The 23,454-nt window shown below is 40.9% G+C and overlaps 1 protein-coding gene across 2 annotated transcripts in view; it reads left to right on the top strand.

The window, feature by feature from the left end:
* Positions 1-23,454, top strand: part of TPH2 (tryptophan hydroxylase 2) — a 224,742-nt gene that overhangs the window by 193,497 nt on the left and 7,791 nt on the right. For both annotated transcript variants that reach the window (XM_006882567.1, XM_006882568.1), the window contains exon 9: positions 6,375-6,470. In XM_006882567.1, coding sequence (XP_006882629.1) covers positions 6,375-6,470 — 96 coding nt within the window. The remainder of the gene's footprint in view (positions 1-6,374; positions 6,471-23,454) is intronic.

The raw sequence follows: 23,454 nt of genomic DNA, 5'->3' as shown, positions 1-23,454 counted from the left end.
TGGCATATGCCCTTCCCAATTTTGAACCATGCAGTGTTCCCTTGCTCTGTTCTGACGACTGCCTCCTGGTCCAAGTATAAGTTTCGCATTAGAATGATCAAGTGTTCTGGGATTCTCATTCTTCTCAGAGTCAGCCACAGTTTGTTATGATCTACACAGTCAAATGCCTTTGCATTTTGACATAGTTACTCCTTAATGATATGGAGAGGTCCCTGACAGTAGACTTTCCTAATGAAATATATCTCCTTATCTCCTGACTGCTGATACCAATTGTACTGGTAGTGGATCCAAGTAAGATGAAGTCATTGACTGTCTCAATCCTTTCTCCATCATGATGTTCTTTGTTGGTTAAATGATGAAAATTTTTGTCTCTTGATGTTGAGGTGCAACCCGTATTGAAGGCTGTAGTGTTTAACCTTTTGCAGCAAGTGTTTCATGTCCTCCTCACTTTCAGCAAGCAAAGTTGTGTCATCTGCATAACAAAGGTTATTGCTGAGTCTTCCTCCAATCCTGAAGCCACATTTTTCTTCACACAGTCCAGCTTCTCAAATAATTTTCCAGGAAATGAATAGGACTGTATGTCCAGAGCTCTTCAACATCTTTGGTATATGACCATGTGATTACTCCTTTTCAGTGTTCAGGAACGTACACAGTTTTCTGAAGCAGTGACTTGAAGGTTTTATTCAGATGTCTCAAACTTCTGGTCCCATGTCCGATCTTGATTCCTGGCCTCTATAATACTGTCTTTCCTAATCCTCTGCTACTCTCTGACCTAAGCCAAGCCATATTCCAAACCATTCACCATCCTTGTGCCTTGACTGTCTGTCTTCTAACTGTCCTTGTCTCTCTACCATCAATATAGTCTTCACACTACATGAGCACGATCTCTTGAAAAAGAAAATAAAAATGAATCTTTCTCCTGCCTGAAGCCCTTCAGTGACTTCCCATTGACCTTGGAAATACATACCCACTTGTGCTTGCGGCATCCTTTTTTTCTGTTCCCTCTGCCAGGAACTCTTTCCAACACGATTAGCTTTTCATGTCTGAATTGAAAGCCACTTGAAAGCAGGTGGTAACTTACATCTCACCTCCTCCAAGAGGCCTTTTCTGATTATTTTATTTAAAATAGCATGAGATATTACCTACCTGGAGTATTTTCTACCTGAGACAATACTATTAGTTTTGGTTTTTTTATTGCCTGTGCCCTGGATGCTTCATAGGGTCAGGGATTTTACTGTCATTTTTGTCATATAACTTTGGCTTCTAAAGCAGAGTTCAGTATGCACTAGGTGCTCAAGAAGAGTTTGTAGAATGACTGAATATCACAGGCAAGAAACTGTAGCCTAGTGAAGTGCTCAAGTAGCTAATTAGAAACAGGATTGGAGAGATAACTCAGGACCAGAGTGTTTCGTTCCACCAGCATGAGCTGCTACACAAAAGCCTAGCTTCCAGATTATTCGTTCATTCACCAGGTGTTAATTTATTCAACCATATTTGTTGAGCTTTTTGCTGTTCCAGGCCCTATTCTAACTCAGGAGTTTCCAACACAGGAGATGTTACCCCCAACCCACCAGCTCCCTGCCTCTCCCATATGCCATAATAGTTAGCAAAGTCTGGGGCGCTCTGGTGGCCCAGGGAGTAAAGAGTTGCCCTCTTAACCCAAAAGCAGGTGGTTTGGATCCGCCATTGATCCATGGAAGAAAGATAGACAATCTGTTCTTGTATAATTTATAGCCTTTGAAACCAGCTAGAGGGCCAGCTATAAGTCAATTCTAACTTAACAGCAATTAGTTGAGTTGCATATTTTTGGTTGTCACATTTTGGGGGAAGTTGCAGCTGGCATCAAATGCCTTGAGGCTAGAGATGCCATGAAACATTCTACAACACTGTTAAGAATTGTTTCCAGCCCCAAATGTCAACAAATCAACACACACAGATGGACATTTCTCTGGCACTCTGTGCTTTCTGCCAAGATCCACCCGACATTGGTGATAATATCTCTAGTGCCACAACCTCTTCTAAGCCCAGGTTGTATTTCTGGTAGTTCTCTATCAATGTTGCAGTCATTTTTGGATAATCTTCAGCAGGATTTTTCTTGCATGTGATATTAGTGGTATTGTTTGATAATTTCCACACTTTCTCTGTGTGGATCACAACAAATTTTGGCTAGCCATAGGGAGAATGGGAATTACAGAACACTTGATTGTGCTCATGCGAAACCTATACTCAGACCAGGAGACAGTCTTCAGAACAGGGCAAGGAAACACTTCATTGTTCAAAATCAGGAAAGGAGTGTGTCAGGGATGCATCCTGTCTCCATACCTTTTTAATCTATATGCAAACCAGATCATTCAGGAGGCTGGGCTTTATGAAGAGGAGTGTGGCATCAAGATTGGAGGAAGACTCATCAACAATCTATGTTATGACATAACCTTGCTTGCTGAAACTGAACAAGACCTGAAGTGCTTGCTACAGAAGGTCAAGGACTGCAACTTTCAAAATGGATTGAAGATCAATGTAAAAAAGACAAAGATTTTCACCACTGGGCCAATTGACAACACTATTGTTATTGTTGTTGTTATGTGCTGTCGAGTCACTTGGGACTCATAGCGACCTTATGTACAAAAGCCCTAAACTCTGCTCTGTCTTGTGCTAACCGCACTGTCTCTGACACTCCCATCCAATTACTCCAGTCACTGAATCAATCCACCTCATAGAGGGCCTTCCCCTCCTGCGTTGTCCCTCCACCCTACCAAGCATGATGTCCCTCCCCAAGAACTGGTCTCTCCTTACAACATGTCCGAAGTATGTTAGACGTAGCCTCAGAATCCTTGCCTCCAAGGAGCCACCCGGTTTGACCCTTTCCAGGATGAATCTGTTTTCCTAGCAGTCCATGGTACCCTCAATATTTTTCTCCAGCACCACAGCTCACCAAAGGCATCAATTCTCCTATCCTCCTTAGCATTGTACAACTCTCTGATGCATAACAAGTGATAGCAAAGACCATGGCCTGTATCAGATGCACCTTAGTCTTTAGAGAGACACCATTGCTCTTCAGTACTTTGGAGAGGTCCCTAACAGCAGACTTTCTCATGGCAATGCACCTTTTAATTTCCTGGCTACTGGTGCCAAGAGTGTTGACTGTGGAGCCAACTAAAACTAAAGCTGTGAACAATCTCAATCTCTTCACCATCCATCCATTATAGACGGAGAAGAAATTGAAGATGTTGACACTTACAACTTGCTCTTAGTACCAGCAGTTAGGAAATCAAAAGATAATTGCAATAGGAAAATCTGCAGTCAAGGACCTCTCTAGAGTACTGAGAAGCAAAGTCTTAGTCTAGAGACTAAGGTGCACCTGATCCAGTCCAATTACTTGCTATGCATCAGAGATCTGTACAGTGACTAGGATGACAGAAAAACAGTTGATACCTTTGAGTTGTGGTGCTAAAAGAGTCTTGGACATACCACAGATCACCAAGAAAACAAATAAGTCTGTCTTGGAGAGGGTAAAACCAAGTTTCTCCTTAGAGGCTAGGATTTTGAAGCTCCATCTCATATACTTTGGGCACTTGGCCAGGAGGGATTGGTCCTTGGAGAAGGATGTCATGCTCAGAAAGGTAGAGGAACAGTGCAGGAGAGGAAGACACTGGATAAGATAGTTTTATTCAATAACTAAGGCAATATGGGTAGATGTATAGGATCAGTGAGACTGGCTCAGGACAGGGCAGGTTTCAGAGATGTTGTACATAGGGTCCCTATGAGTTACAGTTGACTCCACAGTACATAACAATAAAAACAACAACAAATGACAATAGTGAAACATTTAAAGACCCTGCTCCAGCTAGATAGACAGATTCCTACATTTACAGAGATTAGATTGGAGGGAGACGGAAACAGTAGAGTAAGGCAGAAAGTGGTGTTATGAAGAAGAGAGGTAGAATAGAGTAAGGGAGAGTGTTGGTGGTCGCAGTGAATGGTGATAGAGTGAGCAGGATGGTAAATGATGGATCTTTTTTGGGGTAAATCAGGAAAGGAAACCAAGGCTCTGGAGGTGAAGCTCCACGACCCGGAAATGACCACTCACTGGGAGCTGACCAACGTGGCAGAGCTGAGGCTATACATTTTCAGACTTCATCGGCACATTGGAAAAAATATGAAGCCCTCCTGAACCAAGGGACAGCTTAACCTCCAAGTAAAAATAGAGCGAACTGCCAAGGGCTAGAAATAATAATTATTTTTCCTCCCCTTTTCAGAAGTGTTTAAATTCTCTTCTTGCTCAACACCTCCAGCACTCCATCATCACTAATACAGGACAGTGTTAATGTGATACAATTTTTATTGCTCATCGTCAGCTTCTCACTTTCTCTCGAAACAAAAATAGTGCAATTTCAGCCCCTCACGGCAACATCATGAACTTCTCAGGCTGTGCAGAGACTTCTCTGTCTAGATTGGTTTCCTGCATCCGGCAGAACCAATTGAGAATTTTTACTATCTCAAGGAAGCTGTAGTAGTTAACATTTGTAAAACTCAGGCCAATAAAGTTGTTATTTAAAAGAGAACAATAACAAAAAAGCAAAATTACTCACAGACCTATGCATTAATAGATTGACATCTATCATTTCACTGGAAATTATGCTAGAACTATAGTTTCAATAGTTGGTTGAACACAAATTTGTTGACACGGTGACTGAATGGCTTGAGTGTGTCAAAAATTGTGATGATGGCACAGGCAAGATAGGACAGGATTCAAGGGCACCTAATAGCAACAACATGCACAGACCCAAGTATAAATAGATCAACACCTACGGTTTCACTGAGAATTGTATTAGAATTGTAGTTTCAGTAATTTGTTCAGTAGCATAAACTGATGTGCCAGATGTGATAATGGTTACCCATGGTGGACAGTGTTTGGTGAAACTTTCTGATTAAAAAAAGCTTGGAAGCAGGAGTGGCATCCACTTCCAAAATAGCTTGCCTCTGGAAACTCTATGAACAATGGTCAGGCCTTCCATTCATGGGTTGCTATGAGTCTTCTATGATTCAACGGCACCAAACAACAACAACAACAACAGGAGCAGCATACATTTGGGTTCTTGGTTTCTCTCTTGTCACAAAGCATCACACTTTAGTAACAAGTCTCTTCCTTTCTCATTGCCATCAAGTTGGTTCTGATTCATAGCTGACCCTAGATCAGATTTGCTGTTGTTGTTATGTGCCTTAAAGTCACTTGTGACTCATAGCAACCCTGTGGACAACAGCTCTGAAACCTACTCTACCCTGAGCCAACCTCTTTGTCTCTGACACACCTACCCCATTATTTCAGTCACTGAGTCAATCCATCTCATCCAGGATCATCCTCTCTTGCTCTGTCCCTTCACCTTCCCAAGCATGATGTTGCTCTCCAAGGACTAGTTCCTCCTTGCAACATGCCCAAAGTTTGTCAGACAAAGCTTCAGAATCTTTGCCTTTGAGTAACAGCCTTGTTTCACCCTCACAAGGCTCTAAAACACTCAGGAGGAGACTGCCCATGTTTTTCCCCAAAAGTCTATAGATTTAATCTGCCACAGAGGTGTGGCTGCTGAGTTAGCAGAACTCTCTAGGGACTATGCAACTGGAGCTCTCTTAGTACCTAGGTTTTGCTATTGTTGTTAGGTGCTGTCTTGTGAGTATGACTCATAGCTGCCCTATAAAAACAGACAAGAAACCCTGTCCTATCCTGTGCCATCCTCACTATCTCTGATACACTTGAACTTATTGTCACCACATCTTCATCTCTTTGTGGTCTTCCTCTCTTTCGCTGACCCTCCACCCTTCTAAGCATGATATTCTTTTCTAAGGAATAGCCTCTCCTGGCAACACTTCCAAGGTATAAGAGATGAAGCTTTGCCATCCTTGCCTCCAACGAGCACGCTGGCTGCACCTTTTAAGGCCCAACCTATTTGTTCTTTTGGGATAGTGTTTGGTAGGTAGTAAAAAAGTTTGCCAAACGAATAAACAATGCATAAATCTTTTGGCACATATGCAATGAATACCACTAAATATAATTTGGTAAATATACTTAGCATAGTCTTCCTGCTTTATCACTGTGACATTTTCCTTTCACCTCTTGAAGTTCTTTTGGGGTAAAATTTGACCCACTGGATTTCTATATTCAGGGAACACAAGGATGTTTGTAGTTAATAATATATTTGTCTAGGGATTATTAAACCAATTAATAGGATTCAATAAGCATTCTTAATTCAGATGCATTTAAACGGGCAGATAGCATGGAGGTAATCAGCAATAGTGTATTATTATTTTGGGTACTATTTTATTCTATTGAAGAGCTGTTGGCCAGTTCACTGGATGTATGTCCATGTACTTTTTTTCAGTGCTATTTCTTCACGATTGAGTTTGGCCTTTGTAAACAAGAAGGGCAGCTTCGAGCATATGGAGCTGGACTACTTTCCTCCATTGGAGAATTAAAGGTATGAAGCTGTGAATGAAAATATCCTTTCCAAGCAAACTGGTACAAGGTCATGGAAAATATTGATTTGTTTGTCTGGGTATTTCTACTTACAGTTGCCCCATAAATATTTAATCCAGAAGATTTGCCACCTCAGATATGGGTGTTGACCTAACTTTTTGCACTTCTGAAAATGGGTCAGGCCTTTCTGAGTCTGTAGTGTGACTCATATGGATGTTCTGCCATGTGCAGAAATCAACAGGAATGACAGAAGTACGTTCAAATATTGGGTAACAAATGGCTTGCCTGCATTCAGTGTTGAAAAGAAGGCACTGCGCTAGTGATCCTACTGATTGAAATTCACTACTGGTGATCACTTGGTTACTCTTGATTTCTGCTACCACATGGCCTCCCATCAGCCCCCAGCATTTAGATCCCGAACGGGAATTTGAGGTTATTTCAACTTTTTCAAAGTTAATATGTGTTAAAACATTTTCTATCAAACTGGAGTGAGGGGGTAGGAATCAAGCCTAAATTAGCATACATTCAGAAAGTGTTCTAGTACTTTTAAGTGATGCCTAGAATAATACTATTTTTTTATTGCTTTAAAATACAGTAAAATGATCATTTATTCAGCAATGTTGAGGCCTGGGGCAATCAGGTAATTTAAATATTCTGGTTACTTAAGAATTGCTATCTCTACCACAGGGGAGTAGCAGGTTTTTGATGACTGTAGAATACAATGTGATAATCAAGAAATGATACTTGTTATAGACTGAATTATATTTCCCCAAAATATGTGCTGTAAATCTGAACCTCTGCTTGTGGTTATAATCCCACTCAGGAATGAGTTCTCTTTGTTATGTTAATAAGGCACAATTAGTATAGGATGTGTTTTGAGTCAGTCTCAAGCAGAGAGAAATAGCCTTACCCTAGAGTCCACACCCTTAATCCAGACTTCTAGCCTCCTTATTTATGAGAAAATAAATATGTTGTTAAAACCTGTGGTATTTCTACTATAGAGAACCTAGGTAACTGAGATGATATGTTGTTGTTGTTATGTGCCATTGAATTGCTTGTGACTCATAGCAGCCCTGTGTACAACAGCTCTGAACCCTGCTCTATCCTGAGCCAACCTCATTGTCTCTACTGACACATCTATCCCCATTACCCCAGTCACTGTGTCAATCTCATCGAGTGTCTTCCTCTCTTGCCCTGTCCCTTTTGTCATACAGAATGACTACAAATATTTGATTAGTCAGGCCCTCCTAAGATATTTTGATCTAAAGCATTAATTACACTCACTTAATATAACTGATAAATATATGGTTATTGGAACCTTTTGGCTTTTTATACTTTTTATTTGTGACTTTTCAGTGAAATTGGCAATGAACTGGCTGGCTTCTAGAGCTGCTTCTCCTGGAAGTCCAGACTGAAATCTTGATGAACACAGGGGAACACCATTTTAGGAACCAACTCTCTTTATCAGGGGCATTCGTTTGTGGAGCTGCGAATTCTGCTTTGATTCCGCAAATTACTGCTATATTTTCTAGTTTCACTAGAGCAGAACTCAGTTCTGATTGAACCTATGTTGACAGTGGTGGTTCTGAATCCACTAAGTTCTCTTCTCTGAATGGCAGTTCTCTTTCTAAAATCTATAACATTTCAGAGGTTTCAAGATTTTTAACCCAGCTGCTATTTTATGTTGTTTATATCTTGAAAGATGCAGTATGACTGTCATTGTTTTTAAAAGACTGTCTATGTATCCATTTTTTTAGTCATCTATCAAATGTTTTTTGAACACCTGTTGGCTCTGTGGGTTTATTGTTGAGTCAATTCTGACTCCTGGTGACCCCTGTGTGCCAACTAAAATGCTCCAGAGAGTTGTGCATGGCTGAGATTTCTCAGAAACAGTTGCCGAGCTTATTGCTGGTAGTGCTTCTGCTGGGTTTGAACTGCTAGCTTTCAGCTTGTGTGTGCTTGCTTAACTGTTTAAGTCACCTGGGAAACCAATTCATTGACTAACTACTGTTTGCTAAGTACAATGCAGAAATGGAGATGCAAAGACAAGTTGATGTTGAAGAAAACACAAGCTCAACAAACACTTTAGTAGCAGTATTGAGTTTGATTAGACATTGTAATTATTTCATTAATTGTGAATAAAATTATAAAACAAAATATAGGGATTATAAAACAAAGTATATAAAACAAAGTATAGGGATTACTGAATGAAAATGAAATATGGTATGTCAGCTTTCACTCAATTAAAGAAAAAGATAAATTTTAGTATTTTATATGCTGTGTCTATAGTACCTTACTGTATTGTCACTATATACACTATAGAGTGTAGAGGGAATTCTGCTAGCTTAGTATGTAAGGAGGTGCACTGCTAAGCCAGAGGTAATGCCCTTTGTGAGATCTGAATCTACAGCTGCTTTGGGAGAAAGATGGGCAGTCTCCTTCCTTGTGATGGACAACTTTGAAAACCTGTTGGAGGATCAGCTATGAGTCACTTCTGACTTGACAGGAATGAGTTTTATATTGTCATAACAACTCAGTGATACATGTGACAGTATAATCAAAGAGAAAAATTGAGTGACAAGATGTTAAAGAACTTGCCTGAGATCACACAGTAGCAAGCAGTGGAGCCGATCTCAAACCTAGACAGTTGAGGCTCCACGATCTGTGTTCTTAACCATTAGACCATCTTGCCTTGAATCACTGCTAACAAGGAGCTTATGTTGATAAACGTGTGTGACAATGTGCCTGATCCAGGTTACGATACCTAGGAAAGGTTGCTGATGAGGGCCCTGAGTTCAAGCACTGGATTCTGGAGAGATAAGAGAGTCACCCAGAACAGTCAGAGGATTAAGGTGATTGTACAGCCTGGATCTTGAATGGTCAGAGCCTCAGCGTTCCTGTAACAGAGTGTGCTGATTAACATAACAAAAGCCTGAGGCAGTGTGGCAAAATCTTGTTATTATATTCTTGAAGAAAAGACCTATTTGGAGTCCATCTCAGTGTGGCGGACAAAATCCAATGTACCAGCATGATGTCATATCACTGTAAAGCTATGGCATTTACAGAGGAATTCTTGATGCTTCTTAAAAACAAAGTAAGCCACAAAAACCTGTAGTTCTAAGCTACATCTATTTACATTCTCCTCAGAAGGCTGATAAATTACAACAGGAACAAAAGAAACAAATCTCTCTCATTGCCCCAACTTTCGCCAGGGTGCTCTGGTCTGGTTAATGAGGCATATGCAGGCTGCACCGGGGTGAATCTGTTGTTTTTGTTCCTATTGGTGCCGAGACAGAATCGTCTGGAAATGGAAATCAGCCAGAAACGCGTACACCGAAGGGCATTGTCCACAATGTCTCTTCTTGTTCTGGTCCATCACCTCCAGTCATTAGCATTCTTCCATTCTCAAATTTCCACACTCCAACATCCCTGTGATTGTGACTTTGGACCGTTCTTACAATTCAGAAATTCTTTCCATAAAAAATAGCTTCTGATTGTTCACAGGGAATACTTAACAGGAGATGCTTTCCTGAGAACCTCTTCCCAGCCTCTTCCCTGCCGTGCCCTGTAGAACCCTCTTTCAGCACTTCTGCATCCTCTGTCCAGCAAACTTTGTTTTAGTTTTGTGGGTTCTCCCCCCCCATCATGTATGTATAATGAAACATTTGTCAATTCAATCACTCACAAGTACATTTTAATGACATTGATGCCATTCATTATGTTGTGCAACCACTGTTACTACCCTTTTCTAGATTGTTCCATTGCCTTTAACAGAACCTCAGTTCCTCCTAGGGAGCTGATTCCTCCTCCCTTCTCCCTCCCACCCCTGGTAACTACTGATAAGCTTTGATCTGCATACATTTGCCTATTTCATGTAAGTGGGATCAAGCAGTATTTGTTCTTTTGTGATTGACATAATTCAGCTCACCATAGTTCATCCATGTTGTGACATGCATTAAGACTTTCATCTCTCTTTATGGCTAAGTGATATTCCATTTATCTGGCTTTTATTTGAATAAACAAATTACTTTCCCCTAGACTCTGGCAGAAGTAATTTTATTAATAACATTGTAGAATTTCTGTTAAATCATTCTTAAAATTCTGAGTGCTGTTACCTTTTTGTGACAAAATGCTTTATACAGTTCTACCTGCAAAGCAGAGGTAATGGTGTAATCACATAACTTTTATGTAGTGTCCACGATTCACCTTCTGTCCTGGACAAGAATACATTTTAAAATAAATTATGCTTTAAGAGGCGACGTTTTCCTGAGGCATAGAAAATACACTTTAGAATTGGCCAAGTACTTGCAAAGGGTGTACATAGTTCAAAAGATAACTTCCTTTCCCCCTCTTTTCTCTCCCTTTTTTCAGTCAATGCTTATTTTTATCTTTGAATAGAGAAACCAGATAAATATGGAAAAGCTTGCAAAAGCTAACATAAATCAGATGACAGTACTCCCCCTCTAGCAAAGGCTTCTTTCCTCCAGTTACCTATTCTGTGTTGGGCTTTCAGGAATTTAAGAAATGAATGTGTTTGGGTGGTCCCCTCTCATTGCTGTGGAGAGCAGTGGTGGCTTTGTCTAAAGGGAGTTGTGCTGCTGAAGCAGAGGCCACACATCTCTGGTGGTTTCAATCCACCAGCAGCTCTTTGAGAGAAAAAATGGAAATTCTCCTCCTGTGGGACTGAAAGCCTCAAAAACTCAATGCAAGATCAGCTGTGCATCAGTTCCAACTCAGTCGAAATAAGAGAACTTGAAATTCTATGGAAAGTTTTTTAAAAAGGTTCAATGAGGATAATTGATTGGCCTTCACTCATAGACTAGCATGTCTTTCCTTTCAATGACTTTTTCTTCTTTAAATTCCAGAGCTGACCTAGCAGTAGAAATCTGTTGTTTTCCCCATCTACTATTCATTCACATTGAAGGCACAGTCCACAGGGTGCTACACTGCTGGTCCAAAGGCCGAGCCTGCCCGGCCGTTCAAATCCACCAGGGACTCCAAGGGAGATAGATGGGAAGTCTGCTCCTGTGCTGCTCATAACCTTGGAAACCAAATGGAGCGTCAGTTATGAGCTGATTCCGAGCTGATGGCAGGAAGTGAATGATTCACTTGTTTATTCATTTTGTGCTGTAAACACCAGATCAATAGTATCCTTTCTTAGGGAACCTGGAATAAAAAGTTGGGGAGTTCGAAGAAAGTCATTGCTTGTGGTTCATTGTTGAACCCAATTCTCTTGGAGAAACAAGAAAAAAGTCTTTTCACATTGGTACAATCTTATCTTGAGCTGTTAATAAATCTCAGGGAAAAAAGATTAGTCTTCATTTTTTCCTACATAAGATCTCTTTCTTTATCTTTGTAAGGTCAGAGATTAATTTTTTTTTAAGTGAGTGGCCTTATGCTAAACTGTAAGAATTACTGGGATATTACACACAAATCCATCCATTCTGCTTTCAGGTTTGACAAAGCTGATAGCTGTTCACATTTTAAAAAAACATTATGAAATGCTTTTGTTTTGGTGTTAGGATGTCCTTGCATGGGGGATTTATTGCATTTGTCTTTCCCATAGGTGCTAATCAGCATCTTCAGAACAGCTTTACGTTTATTACTCTCAGTTCTATTTACTGCCACTTGCATCAACTCTGTGAGGTGGTCAGAATTGCTGCCACGCTGCTGAGAAGAGGCTCTGCTCTGGATTGTCTGAGGTCACCTGCAGGGCCACCATGGGACTAGAGGGAGGGCTCACTGCTCTACCATCTTCCAGCTTAACCCTCCTCCGATGGCTCACTTCGCCCCTCCTCTTCCCTCTTTGCCTCAAGAAACAAGTGCTTTTGGTAATGACCGCAAATGCTAGAGAACTGGGGCACTGGAAATGATGTCTTTGACCTATATGGAGGGGTTCCTTGAATAGGGAGGTGGATTTCTCATTTGGCAGTTTATATAATTGGGTTAAGCTTTCAGCATCAATGATAGAGAAAAGCAGGAAAAGGTGAGGCCGTCACCATCCAACTTGACAATAGGGATACTGTTACATTGTGCTTGATTTGTTGTTATTAGGTGTTATCAGGACAAATGTTTTACAAAAGCTGAAAAACAGACTATATATATATGTGTGTGTTTGTTGTTCTGATGCAAGAAAAGATACTTGTGATGTGAGTGTAGGAGTGCCTGCAAATTCTTATTTGGAATCTAGGGCCCCAACTACCCATAAACCTGAGTTCACACTTCGAGCTGTTCTTTTCAGCATTAACCAGTCCTAATATAGAGGGTGAGGATCACAGGGTTTACAACTAGAATGGCTGGGATAATAACCTCTGTGTCATTGTTCAGGCAAGTGGCTAGCAGGAAGGAAGATTGATGAGCCCAAGGAAAATAACCATTGTAGTTCAGCACTGATCACCTCAAAGCTGGTATCCTGTTTTCCACTCTGTGAGTTCCAGACCCAACGTGGATAGAGAAGTTACAAAATAGTGGAAGGTGTGGCTGAATGCATGTTTGCACCAAGCATCTCATCTAAGCTGAATTAGTAATTATCATTGAACATATTGAGTGTTCCCATGTACCAGACACTTGACAGGCACTTGATTACTTCATTTAATCCTTGCCAAGACCTTAACCTCTTAGAACCAAGTCAGGGCTCACAAGTTATAGGTACTATTTCTCACAGGATTTAGATACTTTTACATTTCTCATTTTCTAGAAGAGGGATTCAGAGCTTTTTATAAGTGAAGTAACCGACATGAAGTCACATCACTAGTTGTAGAAGAAGTCATATTTGAGCCTTGGTTTTCCTATCCTATTTAAAAGCCTGCATACTCAATTATAATATTATAATAGCCACTGAACAATTGGCTTCTGGCAACATTTTGAGTATGAAAAAGGAGTTTTTATATTCAAAGGCTGCTATGGCAAATAGATTGTAACTTATAAACTAAACCCATTGTTTTTGCATTGATAACAACTCTTGGTGACCTTGTCGGACAGGGTAGCATTGCACTACAGGCTACAATCTTTACTGACACAGGCTACCTCATCATCTTCTATGGAGCAGCTGGTGGTTTAGGGGGTCTCACTTTTTTGGTTAACAGCTGAATGATTAACCACTGTGCTACCTTTCTACTTGGTAAAGAATAGTGTTGGTGCTAGAAATACTTGGTAGGTTTTTTTTATATTTTTAAAACATTTTTATTGGTTTGCTACAATCATTCATATCTATTGTGTTTTATGCATATACATTGTGTTTTAGACAATATTTACATTGTGTTTCATTCATGGACATTGTAAAATTATTCATATATACTATATCTTAACAAATTAATCACTATTGATGTATGCCTATTAGTCACCTTTTTTAAACTGAGATGTTAATGAAAATGTATAGAGAACTTGGATTTCCATTCATTTATGGTTGCACATTTTCCTCTTTGCCCTCCCCTACGAGTTTGCTTTTTTCTTTGAAAAAAAATTCTTTTATTGTTGTACAATCTCCACCCCACCCCCGTCCCCAGTCCACTTTACTATGCAGCTGTTATTCTGGACTGTTGCCATGCAGATAATACCTAATCATATATTCCTTTTAAGCAGTCTTAATCTTCATCTGTTTCAATGAAGTGTACATTATTTATCCCCTCTTAGTTTCCTCCCCAAACCCCACACCAATCCTGTTTTATAACAGTGGCATTATGAAGTATTTGTCCTTTTGTGACTGAGATATCTCACTTGGCATAATGTATTCCAGGGTCACCCATTTTGTATAATATTTGAACTCAGGAAATATTTTTTTATTGGAAAGTGTGGAGAATTTATGTCCAAAGAGGGAAAGGTGGCTGGTTCAACAGAAATGCCGCAAATAGGTGGCTTTATAGTGCAGCTCTTTCCCCCCTCATGGTCAAGAAGCTGGAAGTCCTTATGGAAACATTCTAGTCACTTTCAGTTTCTATAGTCTTAGCGTTCTTAGGATCTGGCAATCTTCACTTCCTATCACCCTTCTCCTATGTGTTTCCTTGCCTGTTTGTATCTGTTGCTCTTCAAAAGTGATTAGGTTAGGATATACCCTACATGGATATGGTCTAATTAACATAACAGAATTCATATTCTCAAATGGGATGATGCCCATATTTATAAGGATTAAGATTCCAACATGTATTTTGAAGAAACATAATTCAGTTCATAACACCTACTTTTTGCACAGCTTGGTGAGCACATCCAGGGCAGTGTCTATTTGTTGAAATATGTCAATCGGTATGCTGTCAATTCCTGGGGCCTTGTTTTTGCCAATTCTTTCAGAGCAGTTTGAACTTCATTACCGTAGGCTCTTGGCTCATACATTGTTTCATGAAATTCTGTGCTTACCAATTCCTTTTTGGTCCTGTGACTCTGTATACTCTTTCCTTCTTCTTTTAATGCTTCCCAGATCATTTAATATTCTTCCCAAGGCATCCTTAAGTATTTCAGCTTGAGATTTGAATTTGTTCTTTAGTTCCTTCAGTTTAAGAAATGCTGAGTGATTTGACCCTTTTGATTTTCTGACTCTAGCTTCTCGCACATTTCATTGTAATACTTTACTTTGTCTTCTGGTGCTGCCCTCTAGAATCTTCTGTTCAACTCCTTAGTATGTTGATTTCTTCCCTTTGCTTTGGCTTTTCAGTGCTCCAGTGCAATATTTAGAGTTTCTTCTCACATTAATCTTCATCTTTTCGTTTTCCTCTGTCTTTGCAATGACCTTTTGCATTCTTCCTGGATTACATTCTTGATATCCTTCCATAGGCTCATCTGGTCTTCACTCAATAATGACCAAGGCCTCAAACCTGTTCCTGAGATGGTTTTGAAATTCATATGGGATAGAGATTGAGATTTTTGACAGCTTCCGTTTGTTTGGCTCTACAATCAACACTCTAGGTATCAGCACCCAGGAAATTAAAAGATGAATTGCATTGGGAAAGTCTGCTGTTAGAGACCTCTCCAATGTACTGAAGAGCATAGATATCAGTCTGGAGAAGGTATGCCTGATACAGGCCATGGTCTTTGCAATTACTTGCTATGCATCAGAGAGTTGGACAATGACTAGGGATGATAGAAGGAGAGTTGATGCCTTTGAGCTGTGGTGCTGGAGAAGAGTACAGTGAAGCCAGGCTGCTCCTTGGAGACAAGGATTCTGAAGCTTTGTCTGACATACGTTAGACATGTTGCAAGGTGGGATTCGTCCTTGGAGAGGGACATTATGCTTGGGAGGGTGGAGGGACAGCTCAGGAGAGGAAGACCCTCAATGATATGGATTGATAATAAGATTGGCAAGAGATAGAGCAGGGTTTAGGGCTGTTGTACATAGGGTCACTATGAGTCACAGGCAACTCGACAGCACATAACAACAACAACAACAACAACAACAGTTACTCTGTTCAATTTATGCTGGCTGTTGTTGTTGTTGTGTACCTTTGCGTCACAACAAACCCATAGCTCACCTTCTAGTGGTTTTTAGAGGCAGTTGATCTCATGGGAGGAGATTGCCCATCCTTCTCCCTTGAAACAGCTAGTGGATTTGAACCATGTGCCTTCAGGATTGCAGCAAAACTTCTTACCACCAAGCTACCAGAGCTTCACTAGATGAAAGGATATACTGGCTAGGGTAGAGTATAAATAAATAGTGGTAAGGATGCTACATATTTCTAAACCATTGAAATTGAGTCTATTTAGATTCGTTATGGCTCCAGGAACAGAGTAGATATTCCTTACAGGGTTTCCAAGGCCCTAACCTTGACTGAAGGAAGCCATGTTGGCACAGCGGTTAAAACGTTTGGCTTCTAGCTGAAAAGTTGACAGTTTGAACCTACCAGTTGCTCTGTGAGGAAAAAAAAAATACAGCAGCCTGCTTCCATAAAGACTAGTCTAGGGGATCCCTCTGGGGTAGATCTACTTTGTCCTGTAAGATGTTTATGAGTACAAATTGAATTATCAGCAGTGAGAGTGAGGTTGGGAATCTTTGTGGAAGCAGACCTCTGCATCTTTCTCTTAAGGAGGAGCTGGTGGGTTTGAACTGTTGACCTTTTGGTTAATTGTTATTTGCTATTGAGGTGGAACTGACTCATTGCTGACCCTTCAATGGGTTTTAAGAGGCAATTAATCACAATGGAGGAGTCATTCCTATAGAGTCACTGGTGGAAACTGTAGCCAAGCATTTAACCCTGTGAGAGAGATTTAGAATTCATATAGATAATGATTAAAGAGGAAATTGAGGCTGGACCTAGGGAAATGTCACCTATTTGACCTCATACTGCCAGCTTCTGGGGAAATGAAATCTAGAATCCAGGTCTTCCAGCTCCCAATCTTGTCATCATGCATCAGCGTCCTGATTTAATTAAAACCAGTACTTCCAGAGGGTGTTTAGATGTGAGAGAGTGACTCTCTAACATTCTTACACTTTTAGTATGGGTTGAGAATAAGAGACTGCCAGCTAGATTTCTCTCAGCATTATAAAGCCTCTCCCTACAGGAAGTTGGATTAATTCTTGCAGACTTTGAGATATCGAGCTGTTAAGACTCAAGAAAGAATTCATTGCGGAGTTCCCTGAGGGCATCAAACAGTTGACTTCATGTTTACAGATAATTCACTCTGGGCACAGAAGATGAGGTCATAATAGCTGCCCCTCAAAACTGCAGAGAGAGAGAGAGAGAGAATGAGAGAGAGAGAAAGGCAGGCTAGAAGCTGAGAAGCAAATTCAAGACAGCTTCACTCCATTGGCCAATGACTGTAATCAAGGGAGACATGGATGCTGTTTTCCCCCTCCTTGGGCCATGCAGGCTGTGACATTCAGAGACAGGACCTTGGTTAGTTACAGGATGTTCCTGGCAATCTTCATCAGATGTGAAGATTCCTAGGTGTAATCTCAGTCTCATTCATTTGCCTTCTTTGCTAGCTGCTCCTCCAACTGCAAGGTGAAATATGACCTACGTGTCATTCTGCAGTCTCTTATTACTTGGATTGTGGACTGTGTAACAGCCAAAGAGTGGGAGTGATTTCTACCCTGGAAGACTGAAAAGTGCCCAGCAGGCAACCCATAGACACAGCAGGCTCCTGGATGTTACACTGACGTTTTGAGAGCTTAACATCAACTCTCATTTTTTTCCTGATTGTTACATTACAAATCCTCTGGGTTTGTTTGTTTTTTATGGTAGAGTACATTGTCTTTTATTGACAGACATTTTATTCTATCAGTGCCAAGAGATATCAAAACAATCACCTGAACTTTCCTTGATCTACTCTTAATTCATTTACTGGCCCTGACAGACTAAACTAGTTTGAGTGGTTGGTAGAATCATCACATGGTAAATGTTCCAATTCCAGTGTTTGCTGTTACACACACACACACACACACACACACACACACACACACACACACACTCTGGAGGCATCCTCTGCATGGAAGGACTGCTAAGCCTGTGCATGTCCCATCAAGCTGTTGCAGACCCAAGTAGAGAAGTTTCACCCTCTTCTTTCTCTTATCTTTGACACCATGAAAAGTCAAGTTGGCTCAGCAAATGCATCAGGAGAACATGTCAGGAGAACCCTGGCTTAACTGCCCTTTCATACTTCATATGGCCAGCATGTAAGAGTAGAAAAATCCAGAACACTGAATTGGTCACTGCCCTTCCCTCCACACGTTATGGTAGGTGAGTGGACAATTGGAGTGACATACTCAAGAGAAAATACAAGGCAGGGAATGTTGCTGCAGAGAAACACAAATTCTGCTTTTGAAAATCACAGCACGCTAACACAAACCCATCTTTTGTAAAGCACCAACAACTCTCATAAAAAGGACATTTTGTTTCTTAAAACTGTGAAGTTGTTTTTAAAATGTGGACAGAATTATTAGCCATGCAGAACCCAAAACCTCTTGTGTTCACTACACTGCATTGAATTTAGCACAAATGTGTTTGCAAGTGTAGTGACCTTCTGCTCATAATGAAGTTGTTCTCTAGGCCAAAAAAAATGAGTTCACTCTGAGAGAGGGCCTCTGCATTCCCCAATTCACATATGCATCGATCTGGACAACGGAACTTTGCAGGAAAGCAAATCACACGCAGGACAAGGGCTGTGTGCCCTTTCTCTTATGTCAGACCTTGGGTTCTCAGCTGTGGTTTCAAACTTAAGAAAACCACTGCCTTCTTCATGGAGGGCTGCATATCATCCCATGCATTTTAAATTGTTAGGGCATGCATTCAGAATATTGAATAGGAAAGGGTTTTCTTTTCCCCCAGTTTTTCCTGCATACCTAGCAGTTAGACATGGAGAAGGAAGTCGGGTAGATGTCAAAGGCTAGAATACAGAGTATCTTCAGAAATCACTCAGCACAAACCACTCTTTTATGGCTGAGGAAGAGGAGGCACAGAAAGATTAAATACTATATTGAGGTTTGTGGAGTTTATTTTTCAATATGACTTTCCTAGCCATTGTTTGACTTTGCTATGTGGATTGGCAGGAATGTATGAGTAGGGCATGTTAACCTATACACAATGGAATTTACTAGTCTCACCAATAAATTGAGTGGATCCAGCAACAGAATTAGATCTTCCTTTCTAGTAAAGAAGAAGAAACCTCACTGCCAGGAAAAGATCAAGCAAGAGGACCTACGGAACCAACAGCCTTAGTGGCCACAGTGGAGACATGGGATGGAGAATTGACGTGATATGGGACCTTGGGATTGTTATGTCATTGGAACTGGAGCTAAGAGCCTTTGCCCAAGTTTGTTTGACAAGTGGGGAGGGGGGAATCATAATTCACAGGACTGTGAACTTTGTAACACTGGCCTAAAGCTGTGAAGTTTAAGGCTGAGATGCCTATGCGCACATTTAGGAAATTGTCCTGACTGTATGTTTTGCCATTATTTTTCTTCATATTGCCTGACTTTCAATCTGTGTTGTACCACTTACTATGAAAACTATATGCATTCCTTACTGTTCATAGGGTTTCCAGAGACCTATTATTTAAGAAGTAGATGGTCAATCCTGCTTCCTTTTAAGCCGTTGAGTCACTTGCAACTCATAGCGACCCTATGTACAACAGCCCTAAACCCTCTGTCCTGTGCCAACCGCACTGCCTCTGACACACCCATCCTGATTACCCCAGTCACTGAATCTATCCACCTCATAGAGGGTCTTCCCCTCCTGCGCTGTACCTCCACTCTCCCAAGCATGATGTCCCTTTCTAAGGACTGGTCCCTCCTTACAACATGTCCAAAGTATGTCAGATGAAGCACCAGAATCCTTGCCTCCAAGGAGCAGCCTGATTTAACCCTCTCCAGGATGAATCTGTTTGTTTTCTTGGCAGTCAATACTCTTCTCCAGCACCACAGCTCAAAGGCATCAATTCTCCTTCTATCCTTCTTAGTTATTGTCCAACTCTCTGATGCATAATAAGTGATTGCAAAGAACATAGCCTGAATCAGATGCACCTTAGTCTCCAGAGTGACACCATTGCTCTTCAGTACCCTGGAGAAGTCCCTAACAGCAGACTTTCCCATCACAATGTATCTTTTAATTTCCTGGCTACTGGTGCCAAAAGTGTTGACCATGGAGCCAAGCAGACTAAAGTTGTTAACAGTCTCAATCTCTTTACCATCCATCCTGATTCTGCAAATTGGTCCAATGGTGAGAATCTTTATCTTCTTGACACTGAGCCTTAATCCATACTGAAGGCTGCAGTCCTTTACCCTCTGCAGCAAGCATTTCAGGTCCTCCTCAGTTTCAGCAAGCAGGGTTGTGTCACCTGCATAACGCAGATTGTTGATAGATCTTCACCAATCCTGATGTCACACTTCTCCTCTTAGAGCCCAGCCTCTTGGATAATCTGTTCTACATATAGGTTGAAAAGGTATGGAGATAGGACACATCCCTTAGTACACCCTTCCCAGTTTTGAACCATGCAGTGTTTCCTTGCTCTGTTCTGACAGCTGCCTCTTGGTCTAAGGATAGGTTTCTAATTAACATCATCAAGTGTTCTGGGATTACCATTCTTCTCAGAGTCAGCCACAGTTTGTTTTGATCCACACAGTCAAATGCCTTTGCATAATCAATGAAACACAGATAGACATTCTTCTGGTATTTCCTGCTTTCAGCTAAGATCCATTTAACATCAGCTACAATATCCCTAGTACCATGACCCCTTCTAAACCCAGCCTGGGCCTCTGGCAGTTCTCTGCTGATATCATTCTATAGTTTCCACCCTCTGTTGGGTCACCCTTCTTTGGAATGGGAACAAATATAGATCTCCTCTGGTTAGTTGGCCAAGTTGTTGTTCTCCAGATTTTTTTTGCACAACTTGCTGAGCACATCCAGGGCAGCATCTGTTAGATGAAATACATCACTTGGTATACCATCTATTCCTGGGCTTTGTTTTTTTGCTATTTCCTTCAAAGCAGCTTGAACTTCTTCCTTCATCATCATAGGCTCTTGCTCATAAGTGATTTCGTTAATTTCTTCTGTATCTGCCAATTCCTTTCGATACAATGACACAGTATATTCCTTCCATCTTCTTTTAATACTTCCTGGATCATTTAATATTCTGCCTAAAGCATCCTTGATTATAGCAACTCGAGGTTTGAATTTGTTCTTCAGTTCCTTTGAGTTTAAGAAATGCTGAGCTAATTTGGCCCTTTTGATTTTCTGACTCCAACTCCTTGCACATTTCATTGTAATATTTTGCTTTGTCATACCATGCTGCCTTTTAGACTCTTCTATTCAGCTCTTTAGTATCTTGAATTCTTCCTTTTGCTTTGGCTTCTCTGCACTCCAGTGTCTGTCTTAATCTTGGATCTCTCCTAAAACCTGTCCACCATGGGTAACCCTTGTGGCATCTGATACATCAGTGGCATAGTTTTCAGTATCAATTAGCAGTATACCTGACTGTATTTTGCTATTAACCTAGATTATAACCTTTTGGCTCCCCCAATGTGGTTCTGTGTGGTCTGTGAGCTATCACATCAGATTTTGGACCTAGCAAAGCAGTAATATTGGTGTTGAGATGAGTTGAAAGAAGTATGGGAGTATGGGGACATATCTGACCTCATGAGAATTGATTTTGTATTATTGACACTGTTGACAGGGACACTTCCCCTTTGTGAAGTTGGTAAAGGTATACATGGCTGTCCTCAAGTGGCCCTTGCTCTTTTTTGTAGGTTATTATTGTTAGCTGCCAGCCAGATGCCTCATTGTTGTGGTTTCTGCTGGGAAAAATAAAATCCCTACTGGAAGTCCTTAGCCAACCAGCACCTGGTGTCATTCCTTGTATTTAAAAGGTGGTAATGCCAGACTAAATCTGCAAGATTCTGTTGATTCTGGAAGATGGTTTCTTATGTCTTGATGAGGGTCAGGTATGGAACATTTGGTGAGTTGTCTTTTTTTTTTTTTTTGTTTACAATCGGGTGTCAGCTGATTGGATATGCTGTGGGATGGAAGTCTTTTGGTTTACAGTTATCCATCACCTGGGGGGTGTGCCTTGCACTTAGAAGGCTGTAGGGTCCTCAAACTTGTGTCCTCAGGGCCTAGTGTTAATTGACTTTGAGGTGAAAATTCACCCCCCCCCCTTTTTATAGTTTACAGAGACTTTGGATTTCCATTCATTCATTGTTGCACTTTTCTCCCTGACCAAGACCAACCTCCCCCGACCCCAGTTAGCTCTTCTCTTTGAAAAGTAAAAGAAAAATTATTTCATTGTTATATAATCCCTCCCCCCAAGTCCACTATACAGCATTCAATCTAAACTCCTGGGGCTGAACATTCTTCTAAGGGGTACAACAGTGGTCTGTCTATTTATTGTACTGAAGTAACTTGGGGTTGCTGTGATGCTGAATGCTGCACCATAGGTGTGTATAGACAACGTTTGGTGGTCTGTCCTTTAGGACCATCATGAGTCAGAATTGACTTGATGGCAACAGATTTTGTTTGGGTTCTGCATCTGTTCTGACACCAGCTGAACATGTAGCATTTCTCCTTTCAAAGTTAAAGGGCACAGGCTTTCAGACGGTCAAGTCTTTCCAACACTTCAGATGCTATTTTGGAAGTTCCTCCAATAGCCTCACTTGCTGATCTGCTGCCTGCAGATTGGATTGTTCCTCTCTCATTACCTCTTCAGGATGCTCATTACCTCTTCAGGATGCTACCCTAAGGGTTCCCAGGTGAGGACACACTTGAACTGCTGCTGGCTATAAATTCAGAGAATTCACGTACTTCCTCAGCACACCAGCCATAAAGCGGCTTAGGAATCCCCAAGACACCCTACTTCTGACCTATTCGATCCCTCTACTCCTTTGGGATTGATGCTACACAACGACAAAAACTCCTTTGGAATTGAGAATTCACTAGAATGACTCATCTAGTTTCTTCTTGGAAAGCAAGGATTTTAAAGATCTGTCTCATGTACTTTGGACAAGTGGCCACGAGGGACTGGTCCTTGGAGAAGGACATCATGCTTGGAAGGGTGAAAGGATAGTGTAGGAGTGGAAGACCCCAGATGAGATGGATGATAAGTGGGGCAATGGGATTCGGTGTGTTGGCATCAGTAGGACTGGCTCAGGACAGGGTAAGGTTCAGAGCTGTTGTACATAGGGTCACTATGAGTTGCAGGTGACTAGATGGCATGTAACAAGAAGAAGGAGAATAATGACTCAGACCTATTAGAAATTGTCACAGTTATGATTACAGTATTATAGTTAAAAGGTTAAAAAATAAATGATGCCTAAGTAAATGTCTTGGAGAATTTTCAATGTGGAGTTTTCATATCCCCCAAATGGGCTTACTATTCCACCTTCCTGCCAGGTGCAACAATGCCTTTTATTAACTAGGAAGCCCCTGGAGCTTCTGTGTCCAGAGATTTTATGGAGGTCATATTTATAATTCGAACTCCAACCTCCTCATCTGAGATTGGTGGCTATCATCAGGTTTTATATCACAAGATGAGCCTTTCCAGCATAGTTAACCCTTTATGCAACACAAGTC

The sequence above is a fragment of the Elephantulus edwardii genome, unplaced genomic scaffold (genome assembly GCF_000299155.1).
Source record: "Elephantulus edwardii isolate Elephantulus edwardi_28Jun2011 unplaced genomic scaffold, EleEdw1.0 scaffold00021, whole genome shotgun sequence".
NCBI classification, from domain to species: Eukaryota; Metazoa; Chordata; class Mammalia; order Macroscelidea; family Macroscelididae; genus Elephantulus; species Elephantulus edwardii.
The sequence above is the reverse complement of the archived record's forward strand: the minus strand, read 5'-3'. Positions and strand labels throughout refer to the sequence as shown.